Source organism: Dendropsophus ebraccatus, chromosome 4 (genome assembly GCF_027789765.1).
Source record: "Dendropsophus ebraccatus isolate aDenEbr1 chromosome 4, aDenEbr1.pat, whole genome shotgun sequence".
Taxonomy (NCBI): Eukaryota; Metazoa; Chordata; class Amphibia; order Anura; family Hylidae; genus Dendropsophus; species Dendropsophus ebraccatus.
The window spans coordinates 121242997-121262117 of NC_091457.1; the positions used below are offsets into that span (position 1 = coordinate 121242997).

Consider the following 19121-nt stretch of genomic DNA (forward strand, 5'->3'; position numbering starts at 1 on the left):
ATCCAAACATCTATCTTTCCAGGCAGTTAGAAAATGAACAATCTGGTTATATCTAAAGTATTCAGCTTCAGGCAATTTATGAATTGTTACAAAGAAATCTCTAGGGCGTATGCCCTGTCTATATAAAAAAGTTGCCAATCCTGTATAGACCCTTATCAGACCACCATTTAAAGACAAAGGAGCGTATGCCTGGGGCAAATGCAGGGTTGGCAAAAAGGGGAGCGGCCGGAGTGTGATCCGATCCCAAAGCAAAAGAACGGTTAAGCCGATCCCACAGGGACAGCATAGAAGAAAGGAGTGGGCACAAGATCGTTGGGCGTTTCCTCATAGGAAGCCAAGGTAACAAACCCAGCGGGAAGGCCGGGCAAGCAGATTGCTCAATGGGAACCCAGCCGGGACGGGCAGAGGTACGATGTAAAGAAACAATTGGGGCCATGCGGGCAGCGTAGTAATATTTAATTATATTAGGCAGACCAAGGCCTCCATTAGTCTGGCTGGAGTACAGAGTACGCTGAGGCACGCGACAACGACGGGGACCCCATATAAAAGCCAAGATCTCCCTTTGTAGACCCCGAAGAAAGGGAAGTGGAATATCAATGGGGACGGTACGGAATAAGTATAGTAATTTCGGGAGCAGGGTCATTTTAACTGCCACGATGCGACCTAACCAAGAGAGGTTAAGGGTAGACCAAAGTTTCAAATCCTCATTCAGTTTCTTCCTTAGAGGGATAAAGTTTGAAGAAAAGAGGGAGGAAAGGGAGGCGGTAAGGGTGATTCCCAGATATCTTAGTTTATCTTCTCTCCAACGCATCTCAAAATTGAACTGGATCAATTTAGCGGCCGCGTGGGGGATATTTATATTCAATATTTCTGACTTACTATGGTTAACTCCCAAACCCGATACCTTAGCAAACTTATCCAGTAGGCTGTAGACATTCGGAAGAGAGGTCAAGGGGGAAGTGAGTAATAACAGAATATCATCTGCATAAAGCGCACATTTATGTTGTTCACCATTCACATCTATTCCTTTAATGCTACCGTGTGCCCTAATCAGACGCGCTAAGGGCTCTATTGCAAGAATGAATAGAATGGGGGACAGAGGACATCCTTGTCTAGTTCCACGTTCTATCCCAATAGCAGGAGACATATGACCCTTAATGTTTACCCGGGCTGTAGGGTGAGAGTACAGACCTCGCAAGAGAGTTAAAAAATTAGGACCAAAGCCCCATTTATCTAAAATATAGAACAAATATTCCCAATCAAGGGAGTCAAAAGCTTTATGCAAGTTTAACGACAAACACAAAGCTTGTTTGGAGGAGGTCGGAGCCCACTGTGAGTGCACCAGGGATATAAGGTCTATCACCCTCCTTGTTTGATCTGCTGACTGCCTATTAGGGACAAAACCCACTTGATCTATGTGAATATATTGCTCTATAAAGGAATTAATGCGCGTGGCCATAATTTTTGTAAGGATTTTAATATCGACATTAATAACGGATATAGGCCCGATGATCTTTATCGGGCTTGGGGATTACCGAGATAAAAGCCTTAAGTGAGTCAGAACATAGCTCCGAACCTCTCGAAGAGCTAAACAATAAAACTAAATGAGGAGCTAGAATGTCCACAAATTTTTTATAATAAAAGCTGGAGAAGCCATCAGGCCCTGGGTCAGCACCGCGTTTAAGCCCCCTTAATGGCGCTCTTTACCTCCTCTAGCGAGACAGGGTCTTCCATTAAATCTTTGTGTGCTGCTGCTAAAGTAGGCAAATTCAAGTCTGCGAATAAGGATTGCGCCATTGGTTTTTGAAAATCACCCTCCCGTTTATAAAGTTTAGAATAAAATCTATAAAAGGCCTCTAAGACTGAGGGGGGATGCTGTGAAACAGTCCCATTAGGGAGCCTCACAGTGGGGATTGCTGTATGTCGAAACTTCAGAGATAAACGTTTAGCTAAGAGAGACCCAGGCTTATCGCCCTGACTAAAGAATCTATATTGCGTCCAGCGCAGGCTTCGCTCTGCCACCAAGGTCAGACAAATATTCAGTTCAGTCCTCACTACTTCAACTTTAGATAAGAGCCCAGGACTCGAGTTCCTTTTATGGAGGGTGCACAACCGCTTGTATTCTATGGTTTTTGACTGCAGAGTAGCGTCCCTCTCTTTTTTGAGTCTAGAAGCTAATTTAATTAAGGTACCTCTAATCGTGGCCTTATGGGCCTCCCAATTAACCGCAGGTGAAGTATCATGTGGCAAATTAACAGCAAAGAAATCCTGAAGACCTGAAAGAACCTCAGAGCAAGCAACCGGATTGGTCAGCAAGGTCTCATTTAATCTCCAAGGCAGAAAAGAAGGGGCAATCCAGAAAGAATCCAGCACCACTGAAACCAGGTCATGATCAGACCATGGTATAGGGGAGATACTAGCCTTAGAGAAATTAAAGGAGAGTTGCGAGGAGAGAAGAACATGGTCTATACGAGAGTAGGAGGAGTGAGCTACAGAGAAATAGGAATAATCTTTGGTAGCAGGGTTCGCTGCCGCCAGGCATCAACCAAATCGTAAGTATGAAACAGTTTGGCCAGTAAAAGGCCCTGCTTGGATGGGGCTCTGGACTTGGACAGTTCTCCGGGTTTTTTTTATCTAGAGAAGCGTCCAAAGCCAAATTGGAATCACCAGCAAAAATCAGGCGCCCCTCAAAGTGGGGTGCTAGTAGTTTAAACATATTTTGGAAAAATTGTACCTGTCCCGTATTAGGTGCATAATAGGATAAAAAGGAGACTGGGGAACCTTGCAGAGTACCTGTCAGCAACAGGTAACGTCCATCAGGGTCGCTATAAGAATTAGATAGCGTGAAATCAACCGATCTGGAGAAGAAGATGCCCACTCCTTTCTTCTTTTCGTCCGCCAAAGCTAAAAAGAATGAGGATATTTGATCCTTCACCTATTGGGAGGTAATAACTTTGACTATCTTTTATTTCTGCCTTGGAAGGGAATTACCTTCTTTCCCCATAGGGGTAAAACTTAACTTTTATTGAAGTCTTTAAACAAAAGGGATAAGTGCATATACAGGAGAGAACAGCGCAAAGAGTTACACAAAGAGTAACTCTGGTGTAACTCTTTGCCTGTTCTCTCCTCTCCCTAGGCATGCCTGCCCTGATATACGGATATGAGATATCAAGTAACAGGATAATGGTTATGCATGAATTTTGGTGCAGAATGCGTAGAGAAATGAAGTTCTTGCAAGAAAACAACATCAGCCTTCTTAGAATGATATAACTGAAAAGATTTTTTCCTTTTAGTTGGACTATTCAAGCCCTGGACATTATGCGTAACTACCTTGGTGACAGTCCAGAGCATATCTCACACCAGAAATCAGGGACAGGACATGTTTGAACGTCAAGTAGGCCATCACTTAGTGAACCCCCTTTCCACAGCGGAGAGAGAGGCGGTCTCTGTCTCCAATCGGAATCCAACGAAGATCTTGACGGAGAGCCATTAGAGTCTTTTGTCAGCAACCCCAAAGAGATGAAGATCGACTCTCCCTCTTGCAGGGATGTGAAGCTGTGAGGCCTATTCTTGTACGTAAAGACCAAACGGAAAGGGAAGGCCCACCTATAACGAATCTCCTTCCTCTGTAAAATTTGTAGCAAAGGTTTCAGCGTGCATCGCTTTTGGATCGTACTGGGAGCCAGGTCCGCATATATCTGAATAGGTGTGTCGCGGAGCATCAACTCAGGGTTATCTCGAGCAGCCCTCAGCAATTTTTCCTTCGCCATATAATAATGAGGCTTAACAACAACATCTCTCGGTAGGCCGTCAGCCGTGGTCGCTGTCAGAGCCCGATGAACCCTATCCAGATCATAGTAGCGGTCAGGGAGATCAGGGATAAGAAGATGAAACAGTTCTTTAACCGCTTCCTCTAGATCCGTGACACTCTCAGATAGGCCTCTAATACGGAAATTTTCACAGCGAGACCTATTTTCAAGGTCTTCTATTTTTGCGTGCGCTACATCAAGATGATCATATAGCTCCCCCATGCAAGAAGAGTTCTGATTAACTGTGTTCACAGTAGCATCTATTTTAGATTCCATTGCATCTAACCTCACCCCCAGTTCCTGGAAGTCAGATTTCAAGTCAGCAGTAATCCTAGAACAGGCTTTCCCCAATTCTTGTTGTAAAAGTAATGAAAATCTGGACAGGAGAACTTTATCAGGAGAATAGTGTGTCATGTGTGCAGAGTTTCTGTCCTCCATGTCACCTCCCTCCATCTCATGTCTGCCCGGGCTGTGCTGGCTGGGTGCCAAATCAGAACTTGACTGACTGAGGGCTATATCCGCCATAACTTTATCCAGGGACGAGCCCTGTGTATCCTGGTCCCCAAAGATGTCAGATGAGGGGCTGGCTGATCTGGTGTGGGTGGACGCCATGGGGGACTGGACAGATGTTACTTCCTTCCTGGGAGAAGCCTGCTGTCCCGTATCGCTCCTGGGGGAAGTTTGTGAGGCTGCACGCTGAGGCAAGATGGCGCCGGACCGGGTCTGCTGCGCAGCGACATGAGGAGCTGCTATGTGGCCAGAAACCTTGCCCTTCTTGCCCGTTCTGGTCGCCATCCTGTAGCCTGGACAGTCACCCAGCCGTTCGGGGAGAAGAGGAGCCGGACCGGAGCGTATATTCGCTATTTAGCGCTGGCGGGACTGCGGAGCTCAGTAGGACACGTCCGCCATGAACCCCGCGCGCATGCCCCAAGAATGGATTTGAAAAGAGGAGAAATCTCAGTCTTTCCTTTATGACCTCTTCTCTGTGTATAGTCTGTTCCTGGCTTTGGCTTCAAAAATCTGTCAGATTTTTCAAGTTAGTATGGGATTTGTACACAAAAGGAGGTTTCTAGGTGCACAAAAGTTCTGTATTATACACCTTTATGCTGCAGTGAGACGAATGGCTGGTGTGTGTACAGTGATGGGAACAGTGCGGTTCTGTTAAATGAAGATATCCGTGTCTGGGCGCCGCAGCGCATTAATCAAGTGCTCTTAGGCTCCTGTGACTTCGGGGAATCTGTGTCGTCTTAATTCAAGGTATTGTGGTTGGGGAATCTTCTTTAAAATAGACTTTAGTCCCTGGAGTTTCCAAAGTAACAAATGCTTCTTTTTAAATCTGTAACATTCTGGCTAAAAGCTCATCCAGTCACATCGATTGCAGATCTGAAGTCTTCAAAGACGTATATACCAGCATTTTTATTCTAGAGAATTAATCTGAAGTCATATAAATCAATTTCAGAATTTTACTACTATTTAAATAAAGTACAATAAGTGAGATCTATCAGAAACGAATGCAAAGACAAAGGGGAGCAGTAATTCATAGCCCTGTCAGAGAGGCATTTAAGAGTACTATTACACTGAACGATAATTCGCTGAACCGGCCCAATTCAGCCGATTATCGCACAGTGTAATAAATATAACAATCTGCCGATGCCAACGATCATTGGCTGATCGTTGATATAGGTTTGATCCTATAATTGTCGGGTGCCGACCGCACATTGCTGTCCGCGGCAAGTGGCTGACGATATACATTACCTATTCAGGCTGCAGGGCTCCTCTTGCGGTCTTCTTCTCCCCGGGTCCCGCGTGCTCCAGCTTCAGAGCGTCCTGTCTCAGCTGACAGGCTGGTCAGCCAATCACTGGCTGGGACCGCCGCGGTTGGTGATTGCCTGAGCGGCCTGTCAGCTGAGACAGGACGCTCTAAAGCTGGAGCGCGATACCCTGGGAAAAGACCAAAAAAAGGGACCTTCAGCCTGGACAGGTAATGTATAAAGTTAAGCAAGGGCTGCAAGGACATCGGCAGCGATGTCCATGCAGCCTTTGTAAAATGATAATCGGGCCCAGAAAATGAGCGCCGATCTAGCAGATCGGCGCTTGTGTACCGTTGTTATCGGGCCCCCATCGGCCCGTGTAATAACATTCTGAAAATTGAGCTGCTGAGGATGGGCCCTCCCTGCTCTGCTGATGACTTTCTGAATGCAATACAGTTGCAGTATGTGCAAAGTGTCAGCAAGAGAGCAGGGAGAGCGCATTGGGGCAGACCAGAGTATAATTTATTTATTTATACTTTATATTTTACAGCCCTAGTAGGCTGCTGTTTGTCTGTGTTTTTTTATTTAAATTTTAGTTTAAGGAACCCTTTAAGTGTTTTTACATTTTAGGATGCTAAAGTCAGAAACAGATCATAAATAGAGGATTCCAGGCTTTGGCTTCAAAACTTTGGCTTTAAAGTTCCACGAAACCCAAAATGGACAGGAAGGTGGTGGGTGGAGGAAAATAATAAAGTAAACTTGCATCTTCTTGTGCCCCATAGCGCTGCTCCCCAGGTCCAGCTGACAGCCACTGGTGTCCTGCAGCAGATGTAATTTTCTGCTGGAAACCTACCATCGTATACCTGCCTCTTCCTGCTGCAACATCATGTACCTGGCTGAGTGATCGCCTGCTCAGCCAGTCAATGACTGGGACGGGACATCACCCCAGTCACTGACCGGCTGAGTTTGTAGTTGCTCAGCTGGACCGTGACATTGCAGCTAGAAGAGCCAGTTATGCGATGTAGCCAGTTTTCAGTAGAAAATGACATCCACAGCCATCGGGGGGGCCAAAGTGGTGCTACAGAGGCATGAGGACGGGTGAGTTTACATTAGTTTATTATTTTCCCACACTCCCCTGCCTTCCTCCATTTTTGGATTTTGGTGGGACTTCTTTTAAAAAAATCTGAATGTGAATCTGACACACCATCAAAATAGGACAAATAACTACCGTTATCTTATAGTAATGGCCATTATTCATATAATAACGTTTGTTATTCTAAAATAGCGACCATCATTTGTCGTAAAATAACGGACTCCATAGCCTAAAGGTGTTGTCCATTAGGGCACCCCCATTCTTGTGCCATAAGGAGTGCTTGCCTAGTCTCTCAGTGGTGGATTTATCTTTCACTTCATAAGCTATTTTAGAGCAATTATAACACGTTTATAGAAAGTTAACTTTTAAAAACAGGTGTTAAACTCAGGCCCTCCAGCTGTTACAAAACCACAATTCCCATCATGCCTGGATAGTCAAAGCTAAAGATTTGGCTGTCCAGGCATGATGAGAATTGTACTTTTGCAACAGTTGGAGGGCCTGAGTTTGGAATTCCTTAAATGAAGCCAGTGACAGTATGACAAAGCAGATTAAAGGTCATAAATCATCATAAACTCAGTCTACTCACCTGTCTGTTCCCCTGGTGATCTAGAACTGAAGTTCAATTGGGAGTTTTGGCCTCTTGTTAGTGCACTCAGAAGTCATGTATCGTAGTACTGACATTGTGGCACCTAATGCTGAGTTGTGATGCCAGTAGTATGACATTTACCAGCGAAGCCACTCATTGACCGCAGCAGGCACTGCAGTCAGTGGAGGTCGCTGTTGATACAAAGGGGATGGTGGAAAGGTAGGCATAGGCTCTTTATTGTAACATTGTAACATTGCCTAGACCTGCTTCTTTTTAAGAAAGAAAAAGCCCGGCACCACAGTGCGTGAACACAGCCTATATCCTTTTCCTTCTTGCTTTCCAATTGTTATACTTACTAATAATACGTGCCTCTTGCTTTTCTCTGCTCAGCTTTGTTGAGATATCTGACCGGAACACATCACCGTTGCTTTGTAAAATCTACAGGGACCATGACAAGTGTGGAATAGTTGTTGGGGCTTTGTTCTTTTTTTATTTTATTTTGAGTTGCCGTCTGATTAGTGGTGCAATCTGTTCATATAATGTATAGTCAGCTGTGATTCTTGTGCCCGATTTCTGTCTTCCATTGAACTGAAAAAGCTTTGACGAGAATAAATTATCCAGTGCACGTCTTTAGGCTTTTAATGGCTCAATGAACCAGTGTCTAATTTCTTTGTATGAAGAATTTGCTTCCACTGAACGGGCCGAGAAATGTGTGATTGGAACATAATTTTATCCTGTGTGTTAAAGCACTTGGATAGCTAACATTTGTCTGTAGTAACTCAATTTGTACTGTGGCTGGGATATTTCCATAAAAAATCCATTATGCCCTTTGCAATTTTTGTAGACGGTACCTAAGAGAGTAGAGCCATATCATTGCGACTAAAATTACATTTTCTACTAAAGAACATTTTCTCTTAATCCCGTTAGGGAATTTGAACTGTGGAGAAATAAATAAATATATATATATATATATATATATATATATATTAAGAAAATAAAAAATATATAAACTATTTGTTCTCTTAAAACCAGATATTTAGGTAAGAAAGAATTGGTGACAGAAGGCGAACAAAAAAAACAATGCAAAAAAGAAGTGGGAATAGGACTACTAAATCAGGTTTAAGTTCCCACTTGCCCAGAAGGCAAGAAATACCTGTGTTGGTTGGCTGAGTCGATGTATCGATCGGAGCGGTACGACGTACGGTTATCTAATAAGGGTTCAGGCTTATTGGTAGAGTTTGTTTTATACATGTCTAGAGTTGTTACATTATGTTTTTCTCCGCTATTCATTATAGTTATGGCTTGTGGTGTTCTGGAAACGCTGGGTATGATTTATACAATTACAAGGTAGTAAAAATGAAATAGAAATTAGATTTGCTTTTATATATGGGGCTTGGAGGGTTCCGTCTGATAAATGGAGATGTCAAGACATCAAATAAAGGGCACTAATAAATAATAACTCCTCTTATTAGGGTTTTTTCATGCCTCCTCCATGTTCGAGGGTGAGGACCTAAAAATGCTACATTATTGATGTTGACCATGGTTTTATTATATTTGTGTTTGTGGGACCCAACCCCATAGCAGTAAATAGTGTGGTGGGGGGTATGTAAATGTCTTCTCATGATCCAGTGTGTTAATATACTTATATTTATTACTCTGCAGAAGCCCGTGAAATCGTTTTAAAAGCCCAGATCTTGGCCGGAGGGAGAGGCAAAGGTGTTTTCGACAGCGGCCTTAAAGGGGGAGTCCATCTAACTAAAGAGTAAGTTATGTAATATTATAGGCTTCTGACATTATCTTGTCTGTACAAGCACAAATGTAACCATGATATTGAGGCCAACAAAAAACAGTATGCACTCACAAATGTGCCGAGCAAAGTCATTTAAACACTTCAGCTTATTCAAATGAATTGGTTTGGGTGGGACATGCTGTGTAATGTTAGCATCCCACTCTCCTTTTTGCTGATGTTTAATATAGAATTTCTATAAACACTGTATAAGCTGTAGTCACATATCAGAGTTCAGCTCTTAAAGCGACTCTGTACCCACAATTTGACACCTCCCCCCCCAAACCACTTGTACCTTCGGATAGCGGCTTTTAATCCAAGATCAGTCCTGCGGTCCATTTGGCTTTTGATGCAGTTATTGTCATAAAAATTTACTTTTAAAATTGCAGCTCCCTGCCCTATGGGTGTATCTGTGCCCTAACTTTGCACCACCCCTCCGTCCCTCCTTCCCACCCTCCTCATAATTAGGAATGCTCCAGGCAGATTGCCTTCTATTCACCACCTGTGTTACCACAGCACATGGGCTGGATCATTAAGACACCTGTGCAATGTTCAAACAGCAGTATATGTTCCAGTGGCATTCCTAATGATGAAGAGGGTGGGGAGGAGAGACGGAGGGGGTGGTGCAAAGTTAGGGCACAGATACGTCCATAGGGCACAGGGATGCAATTTTAGGCTGGGTTAACACTACGTATATTTGAGGCTGTATATTTGAGGCTGTATAGCAACCAAAACCAGGAGTGGATTGAAAACACAGAAAGGATCTGTTTACATAATGTTGTAATTGAGTGGATGGCCGTCATTTAATGGCAAATATTTGCTGTTATTTTAAAACAACGGCTGTTATATTGAAATAATGGCAGTTATTTACCATTATATGACGGCCATCCACTCAGTTTCAACATTGTGTGAACAGATTCTTTCTGTGTTTTCAATCCACTCCTGGTTTTGGTTGCTATGAATTCCTGACAAGAGGACCAAATACTGCCTGAAATATACGTAGTGTGAACCCAGCCTTAAAAGTAAATTTTTATGACAATAACTGCATCACATGACAGCTGCATCTAACTGTGCTTTACAGCCTTATCCCTGGTGTCTAGTGGCCGGATCTCCCCCTCCCCCCTCCGTGATTCGATCACGCGGCGGAGATCCGCTGCACTGAGGCGGCGGGGGCTCAGCGTCGGAATGACGCTGATCCTGGCTCGGCATTCTATGTATGTGGTCTGCAGCAGACCATTATAATAGAGCACCAATCTAATGGATCAGTTCTCTATTATACACACAGCATTGATCTCAATAGGAGATCAGTGCTCTGTATATAGAAGTCCCCCAGAGGGCTTCTAATTACTGTTAGTTAAAATAAGTGTTTTTAATACAGGGCTCCAGACTAAACAATTTACCTGGGAGCCATTGGCTCCTAACCTGAAAAATTTAGGCGCCAAATAGAATATTTGGTCGCCAACATTTTAAACCATGTAAAATTAATGTTATGTTAAATGGGACTTACTGTGTGCAGAGGCCACGGCAGCATCCTCCTCCTTTAGATTCTTTCTTTTCTTAGTTTGAAAACGTTCAACATGGAAACTTGCAACTTGACAACCATATACAGTCTGACTCAGTACTTCAGCTTCACTTGGCTAGCCTTTTAATGAGGCTTACTCTTCTGAACTTGAACTTAAAGGGAACCTGTCGACCCCCGTGCCGGGGTGACAGGCTCCCAACCCCCCTATACTCACCTCATCGCGCCGGGTCCCGCTTCTGAAGATGGCCGGGTCACGGAGATCTCAGCCGCTGCAGCCCGGCGTGCGCTGAGAGATGAGTCCAACGCTCATAGAGAATGACGGGAGAGTCCAGCGCTCCGTCATTCTCTATGAGCGTTGGACTCATCTCTCAGTGTGCGCGTCGGGCTGCAGCGGCTGAGATCTCCGTGACCCGACCATCTTCAGAAGCGGGACCCGGCGCGATGAGGTGAGTATAGGGGGTTCTAACGGGGGGTTGGGAGCCTGTCATCCCGTCACCGGGGTTGACAGGTTCCCTTTAAAAGCTTGCAACAGTCTATACATACTGAGCTAGACTTATGACTGCAGCCGTAGTGACCCCCCACAAGATGTGTATATAGATAGATATATCTCTCACCTAGTGACTAATGCAAGTGACCCCCTACAATACAGACACCTGAGGGGCCCTGATAATAATAATTGTGCATATATCTATCTCCCAGTGTCTGCAGCCAGTTTGCCCTACACTTATAGATGGCCCCCTCCCCTTATAGATGACCCCCTCTACCCCCATTATAGATGCCCCCTCCTCCCCCCCATTATAGATGCCCCCTCTCCCCCCCCATTATAGATGCCCCCTCTTCTCCCCCCCTTATAGATACCCCCTCCCCTTATAGATGACCCCCTCTACCCCCATTATAGATGCCCCCTCTCCCCCCCCCATTATAGATGCCCCCTCTTCTCCCCCCTTATAGATACCCCCTCCCCTTATAGATGGCCCCCTCTCCCCCCCTTGAAGATGGCCCCTCTTCTCCCCCCATTATAGATGCTCCCCTTCTCTTCCCCCCATTATAGATGCCCCCCCTTTCCTCTATGCTAAGCAGTATTTAAAAAAAACAAACACACAAACCCGCTCCCCCGGTGATCCTCTTCTTCTTCAGGCGCTGTCCCCAGCTGATGCGCGGCTGCCGGGGGTGTCCCGTCCTATCCCCGGCAGTGCGGCGCGTCAGTGAGCTCCCCGTACGCCGGGGCTGGGACTTCTGACACAGGAAGCGTCTCTGACGTGCGCTTCCTGTGCCGGAAGTCAGGGCCCCAGGCAGCTCACTGATGCACCGCGCTGTCGGGGATAGGATGGGACACCCCCGACAGCCGCGCATCAGCCGGGGGCCCGGACTTAAAGAGACAGCGCGCCAGTCGCAAATGGCGCCCAGATTAATAAATCTGGGCGCCATTTGCAAAATGTCAGTCGCATTGGCGACCATTTTGGTCGCCATCTGGAGCCCTGTAATAATAAGAAATCCCCACCCCTAATAAAAGTTAGAATCACCCCCCTTTTCCCATTTTATAAATAAAATAAAGAAATATTGCATTTTATTTTCTATTTCACCGTCCATATAAATTTTTTTCTTGTTTTGCAGCATATTTTATGCAAAATTTGAGTCTGCCATTGCAAAGTACAATTAGTGGGGCAAAAAATAAGGGCTCATATGGGTCTGTAGGTGAAAAAATGCAAGTGCTGTGGCCTTTTAAACACGAGGAGGAAAAAACGAAAAGGCAAAAACTGGCGTGGGAGGGAAGGGATTAAAAGCATTTCCTGTAATAAGTGTATATTGGTGATTTATATATTTTTGGGGGAAACTTCTCCTTTAAGATAGCTTTTTGCTCACCAGTTTTTAAGATCGTCAACTATCTCTCCCGATCCCTCATAAAAACCCATGCTCGGCTTGCAGTGTACATTTGTGAGTGGAGAAAGCTGCTTCCAGACACCTCTGCTGTTTCTTAACCCCTTAACGACATCGGGCGTAAACTTACGCCCTCGCGCCCTGGTACTTGGCGCATCAGGGCGTAAATTTATGCCCGATGTTTCCCCGATCGCTGCGTGTTCACACACAGCGGTCGGGGAAGATGGCCTGCTATAAATCATAGCAGGCCATCTTAGCTTCACGGCACGGGGGGTGGTTAACACCCCCCGTGCTTACGATCGCCGCTATAGGCTGATCAATTCAGATCAGCCAATAGCGGCGATCGGAACCTTTCCGGGTCATCGGCGACCCGATGACCCGGAAAAAAATGGCGGTCGGTGCTGTCCGAGGACGGCACCGACCGCCATTACTGTAAAAAGTAATGGTGATCGCCGTGCCACCGGCCCGATCGCCGTGAACGGCCGGCCGGTACCGGCCGGCCATTCACGGCGATCGGGCCGGTGGCACGGCGATCAGAGTCCCACAATATAGTAAATACCTGCCCTGGACCCCTCAGCTAGGTAGCCGAGGGGTCCAGAGCAGGTATTTGTACATTACTCACCTGTCCCGGGCTCCTGATCGGCGTCTTCCGGGTTCGCGGCATCCTCGTCTTCGTTCGGGTCTTCGGCTTCTTCCGTGACGTCACGTTCGGCTTCTCTCGGCTATTTTCGGCTCCAGCGTCGGCTCTTTCCGTATTTTGCGCTCTGCTGCCCTCTAGCGGCTGATATGTGTAATACACTTATCAGCAGCTACAGGGATGTTCAAATGTATAAATTTTTTTTTTTTTTTTTTTTTTTTTTCAAATTTTTTTTTCTATTTTCCGCACCCTATCGCCGCTGAGTGTTGATCAGCATCGCACGAAAGTGCGCTGCTAATCAGCAACTCCTCCTTTTTGGCGTAGGGTGTTTTTTTTCTATATTCTACTGCCACGGTCTGCTTATAAGTGCCGCACATAAGTGCGGCATTTATCAGCAACTCCTTTGTTGGCGTAGGTTTTTTTTTTATACTTACTGTAAAAAAACACGTAAAAAACACTACATTACACCACACTACATTGAATAAAGTTTGACACTACACCACTACATACCCCATATACCAATCCCCGTATAAAGATGGCCCCCAGGGTGTTTTCGGCGTCAGAGGGATACGTTATTATTACCTCCGACACCGAAACAGCCAGTGAGGATGAATGGGGGGTCCTTCGTTCCTCCATTCATCCTCATCATCCTCATCCTCCAATGACGTATCTGGGGGTAGCGTAGCGTACGCTGCCCCCCAGACACATCTTTTCCGCCAGTACCGTCCCAATAAGAGATGACGGTATGGTGTGAAATTCTACAAACTCTGTGAGCGTGCCTTAGGGTACACTTACAGATTTCGGGTACGTGCACACTGCGGAATGGCGAAGGATAACCCTTTGTGCATTCCACAGCTGGCACCCGCCGACGGACTGATGCGGGCGCATGTCTCCACCCGTGTCATAGACTCCATTCTATGCACGGGCGGATTCCATCGTCCATCCAAAGAATGAATACGTTGGACGGAGAGCGGAATCCGCCCGTGCATAGAATGGAGTCTATGACACGTGTGGAGACGTGCGCCTGCATCAGTCCGCCGGTGGGTGCCAGCTGTGGAATGCACGAAGGGTTATCTGTCGCGATTCCGCAGTGTGCATGTACCCTTAGAGTGTATGTAGGAAGGGACACCCGAATCCAGCACCCAGATGCCCCCCTCCCCCCCATCCTCGGAGTTAGTGGGAAGATCGTCCGGGAACTGATCTTCCCACTGCTGGATAAAGGTCACCACCTGTACGGGGATAACTTTTATACCAGCGCCCCCTCCTCTGGTCTCTCGCTGCCCTGTAGCTTGCGGCACGATCCGAACATATCAGAAGCAGTAATAGCGCCCTAATATTTAGCAGCCATGGAGCGGACCCAGCACTTCTGGATATGAAGGACCCCGTATCGCACCAGGGCAACATTTTCCAGGTGACGTCCCCCACACTGGAGAAAGGGAGACCCCAGAAGAAGTGCAGAGTGTGGCGTAACAGGGGGATCAGGAAGGACAACATTTTCCAGTGTGACGCCTGTCCTGATCCCCCCGGCCTCTGCATACTGGATCGCTTCAAGGCGTACTACATGTCATCGGAGTTCTACATTATCTAAATTCTGTCCCTTATTCCTATTTCAGGGGTCACGTTGATCCAGGGATTATTCTGATCGCCATTATGGAGTCGGGAAGGAATTTTTCCCCTGTGATGAGGCTACTGTCGTCTGCCTTAAGAGGGTTTTTTGCCTTCCTCTGGATCAACACAGGTTGAATTTGATGGACACCTGTCATTTTCAACCTTATAAACTAATAATTGGCCTAATACCCCCAAATAAATTAGAATTGTCCCTTTTCCCCAGCTAAGTAGGTATGGCCGCCATTTCCATTAGAGGATGCCATGTCGCAATTACAAAGCCTCTGTGCGGCCAGGACAGTAGAAACCCCCCACAAGTGACCCCATTCTGGAAACTACACCCCATAAGGAATCTAAGAAGGGGGGCAGCGGGGATATGGCCCCCTGGTGACGGCCACATTTGGGACGTGAAAATGAAAAAAATTGTATTTTTTATTTTCTCGGCACATGTTCTACGTAAGTGCCCGTCACCAGTGGGGTCCATATGCTCACTGCACCCCTTGTTAGATTCCTTATGGGGTGTAGTTTCCAGAATGGGGTCACTTGTCGGGGGTTTCTACTGTCCTGGCAGCACAGGAGCTTTGTAATTGCGACATGGCCTCCATCCTCCATTCCAGCCTCTAAATGGCGCTCTGTCCCTTTGGTGACTTGCCCTGTGCCCATATGGCACATTATGCCCACATGTGGGGTATTTTCGTACTCAGGGGACACTACCCTACACGTTTTGTGTTCATTTTCTTTTTTAACCCCTTGTGGAAATGGAAAAAAATCAAGGCTAGACCAACATTTAGTGTAATTTTTGTAAAATTTTTACTCTAAATCATTAATCTTGTCATGTTTTTTCATTTTCACAAGGGGTTAAAAGATAAAAAAAAACATTTAATGTGTAGAGCAATTTCCCCTGAGTACGGAAATACCCCACATGTGGACATAAAGCGCCATGCGGGTGCAGGGTAAGCCTCCGAAGGGAAGAAGCGCCATTTGGTTTTTGAAGGCTGGATTTGGATGGAATGGATTTCGAGGGGCCATGTTGCATTCAAAAGGCCCCTGTGTTGCCAAGACAGTTGAAACCCCCCACAAGTGACCCCATTATGGAAACTGCACCCCTCAAGGAATGTAACAAGGGGTGTAGTGAGCATATGGACCCCACTGGTGACGGACACAAATGTGGAACAATGTGGCGTGAAAATGAAATATTACATTTTTTACACTATAATGTTGGTTTAGCCTTGAATATATCATTTTCACAAGGGGTTAAAAGAGGAGAAAAAAAACAAAATGTGTAACGCAATTTCCCCCGAGTCCGTAAATACCCCACATGTGGACATAAAGCGCCATGCGGGTGCAGGGTAAGCCTCCGAAGGGAAGGAGCACCATTTCGTTTTTGAAGGCTGGATTTGGATGGAATGGATTTCGAGGGGCCATGTTGCATTCAAAAGGCCTCTGTGTTGCCAAGACAGTTGAAACCCCCCACAAGTGACCCCATTATGGAAACTACACCCCTCAGGGAATGTAACAAGGGGTGTAGTGAGCATATGGACCCCACTGGTGACGGGCACAAATGTGGAACAATGTGGCGTGAAAATGAAATATTACATTTTTTACACTATAATGTTGGTTTAGCCTTGAATTTATCATTTTCACAAGGGGTTAAAAGAGAAAAAAACACACAATATGTGTAGAGCAATTTCCCCCGAGTCCGTAAATACCCCACATGTGGACATAAAGCGCCATGTGGGCGCAGGGCAAGCCTCCGAAGGGAAGGAGCGCCATTTGGATTTTGGAGGTTGGATTTGGCTAGAATGGATGATGAACGCCATGTCGCATTTACAGAGCCCTCCTGCTGCCAAAACACTGGAAACCCCCCACAAGTGACCCCATTCTGCAAACTGCACCCCTCAAGGAATCTAACAAGGGGTGCAGTGAGGATATGGACCCCTTGATGACGGGCACATTTGTGCCATGAAAGTGAAAAAATGAAATTTTTCCCTTTCACGTCACATTGTTCCACATTTGTGCCCGTCACCAGTGGGGTCCATATGCTCACTGCACCCCTTGTTAGATTCCTTGAGGGGTGTAGTTTCCAGAATGGAATCACTTGTGGGGGGTTTCCAGTGTTTTGGCAGCACGAGGGCTCTGTAAATGCGACATGGCCCTTGAAATCCTTTTCAGTGAAATTCAGCTTCCAAAAGCCAATTGGCGCTCCTTCCCTTTGGAGGCTCGTCCTGCGCCCCCTTGGCACTCTATCGCCACATGTGGGGTATTTCTGTACTCGGGAGAAACTGCGCTACACATTTTTTGTCTTTTTTTGCCTCTTATCCCTTTAAGAAAATGAAAAATTGAAGGCTAGAACAACGTTTTAGTGTAAAAAATAAATTTTTCTTTTTTCACGCCATATTGTTCGGAAAATCTGTGAAGCACCTGTGGGGTCCAGATGCTCACCGCACCCCTTGTTACATTCCTTGAGGGGTGTAGTTTTCTAAATGGTGTCCCTTTAGGGGTGTTTTTTAGGTTTTGACACCCCAGAGCCTCTGCCAACCTGAAGTGGTACAGTCAAAAATGACCAAATATAACGGAGGCGTTGAAATTCACTAGGCGCTCCCTTATATCTGAGGCTTGTGGTTGCGTCAAATAGCGCAATAGGGCCACATATGGGGTATTTCTATAAACTGCAGAAACGGGGCAATAATTATTGGGGTGCATTTCTCTGGTAATAGGTTTATAATTATGAAAAATATTGGATTACAATAAAATCTCTGCACAGAAAATTAAAATTTTCAAATTCCTTACACACTTGGCTTTTATTTCTGTGACTCCCCTAAAGGGTTAAAACACTTTCTGGATGTGCTTTTGCAGAGTTTGGGGGGTGCAGTTTCTGAAATGGGGTGCTTTGTGGGGCTTTCTAACATACAGGCCCCTCAAATACACTTTAAACCTGAACAGGTCCCTAAAAATATCTGATTTTGAAATTTTACTGAAAATTTGGAAATTTGCTGCTAATGTTTTAAGCTTCCTATCGTCTAAAAACAATGAAATATAGTTTAATAAATGCCGCCAACATAAAGTAGACATGTTGCTAATGCTATTTAATATATAATTTATGTGGTATAACCACTTTCTGTATACGCAAAGAAGTTTCAAAGTTGGAAAAATGCATTTTTTCACATTTTTTCACATTATTTGGGTTTTTTTCATAAAGATTTGTTATGAGTATCGACTCCAATTTACCAGAAATGTAAAGTACAATATGTCACGAGAAAACAATCTCAGAATCAGCCGGATAGGTAAAAGCATCCCGAAGTTATTAATGACTAAAGTGACACTGGTCATATTCATAAAATTTGTCTCTGTCATTAAGGCCATTTCAGGCTCTGTCCTTAAGGGGTTAAAGAGGACCTGTCGCCCCCCGTGCCGGGGTGACAGGCTCCTGACCCCCGTTAGATTCCCCTATACTTACGTGATCCCGCCGGGTCCCACTTCATGAGCCGGCCGGGTCCCGGAGATATCAGCTCCCAAAGCCCGGCGCGCGCGCTGAGAGATGAGTCTGGTGCCCATAGAGAATGACTGAGCATCGGACTCCCCATTCATTCTCTATGGGCGTCTGATTCTGCTGTCAGCGCGCGCGGCGGGCTTCGGGAGCTGATATCTCCGAGACCCGGCCGGCTCAGGAAGCGGGACCCGGCGGGATCACGTAAGTATAGGGGGGTCTAACAGGGGGTCGGGAGCCTGTCACCCCGGCACGGGGGGTGACAGGTGTCTTTTAACTCCCAGAGACAAAAGGTTCCAACAGTCGAACATGTCTATCCTATCAATTCATGACTATCTGATGTGTTCTTAGGGCTTCATTTACCCAGCAGAGGTAGCTTCTCCGCATCACACCAGCTTTGGTAGATAGATCTCTCCCTGTTTGAGTATAGAAAATTGGGGCCAGTGGGGACCATCTCCATGAATTGATCCATTAATGAATTGGCAGATTACAAACATTCCGTGTATGCTTCTAGAACATTAGTTAAGAAGTCGTTGGCTTGGAGTTGTGATACCTCCCAACGTGTCCTTATTTTTTAGCTAAATCTCACAAAATTTCTGTTAGATACCTGGTTGTTTATGGCCTGTACTAGTTTTGTTATCTACTTGCTTTATATTTTTAACCTGTTTTCATGGAATTGTATACATTTAAAAAATGCATTTAGCCTAAAAGGCTGGAAAGGGGTATGACAGTTTTAACGATGCGTTAGGATGAGTTTTTATCATTAACTGTTTTTTTATGTTCATTTATTTCTCCATTATGCAGTCCTAACAAAGTAGAAGTTCTTACCAAGCAGATGATTGGATACCATCTTTCCACGAAGCAAACTCCCCAGGGCGGTGTTAAAGTCAACAAGGTATGGCACTATATCTGTGATCTGTACATGTGAATTTGATGGAACATGACACCATTGTTGTATTTGGAGGCA

The 19121-nt window shown here is 45.6% G+C and overlaps 1 protein-coding gene across 1 annotated transcript in view; it reads left to right on the forward strand.

Annotated features, from left to right (window-relative positions):
- SUCLG2 (succinate-CoA ligase GDP-forming subunit beta) overlaps positions 1 to 19121 on the forward strand; it is a 198961-nt gene that overhangs the window by 58611 nt on the left and 121229 nt on the right. The window contains exons 3-4 of the mRNA XM_069968783.1: positions 8902 to 9001; positions 18959 to 19049. Of these exons, the coding sequence (XP_069824884.1) occupies positions 8902 to 9001; positions 18959 to 19049 (191 nt within the window). The remainder of the gene's footprint in view (positions 1 to 8901; positions 9002 to 18958; positions 19050 to 19121) is intronic.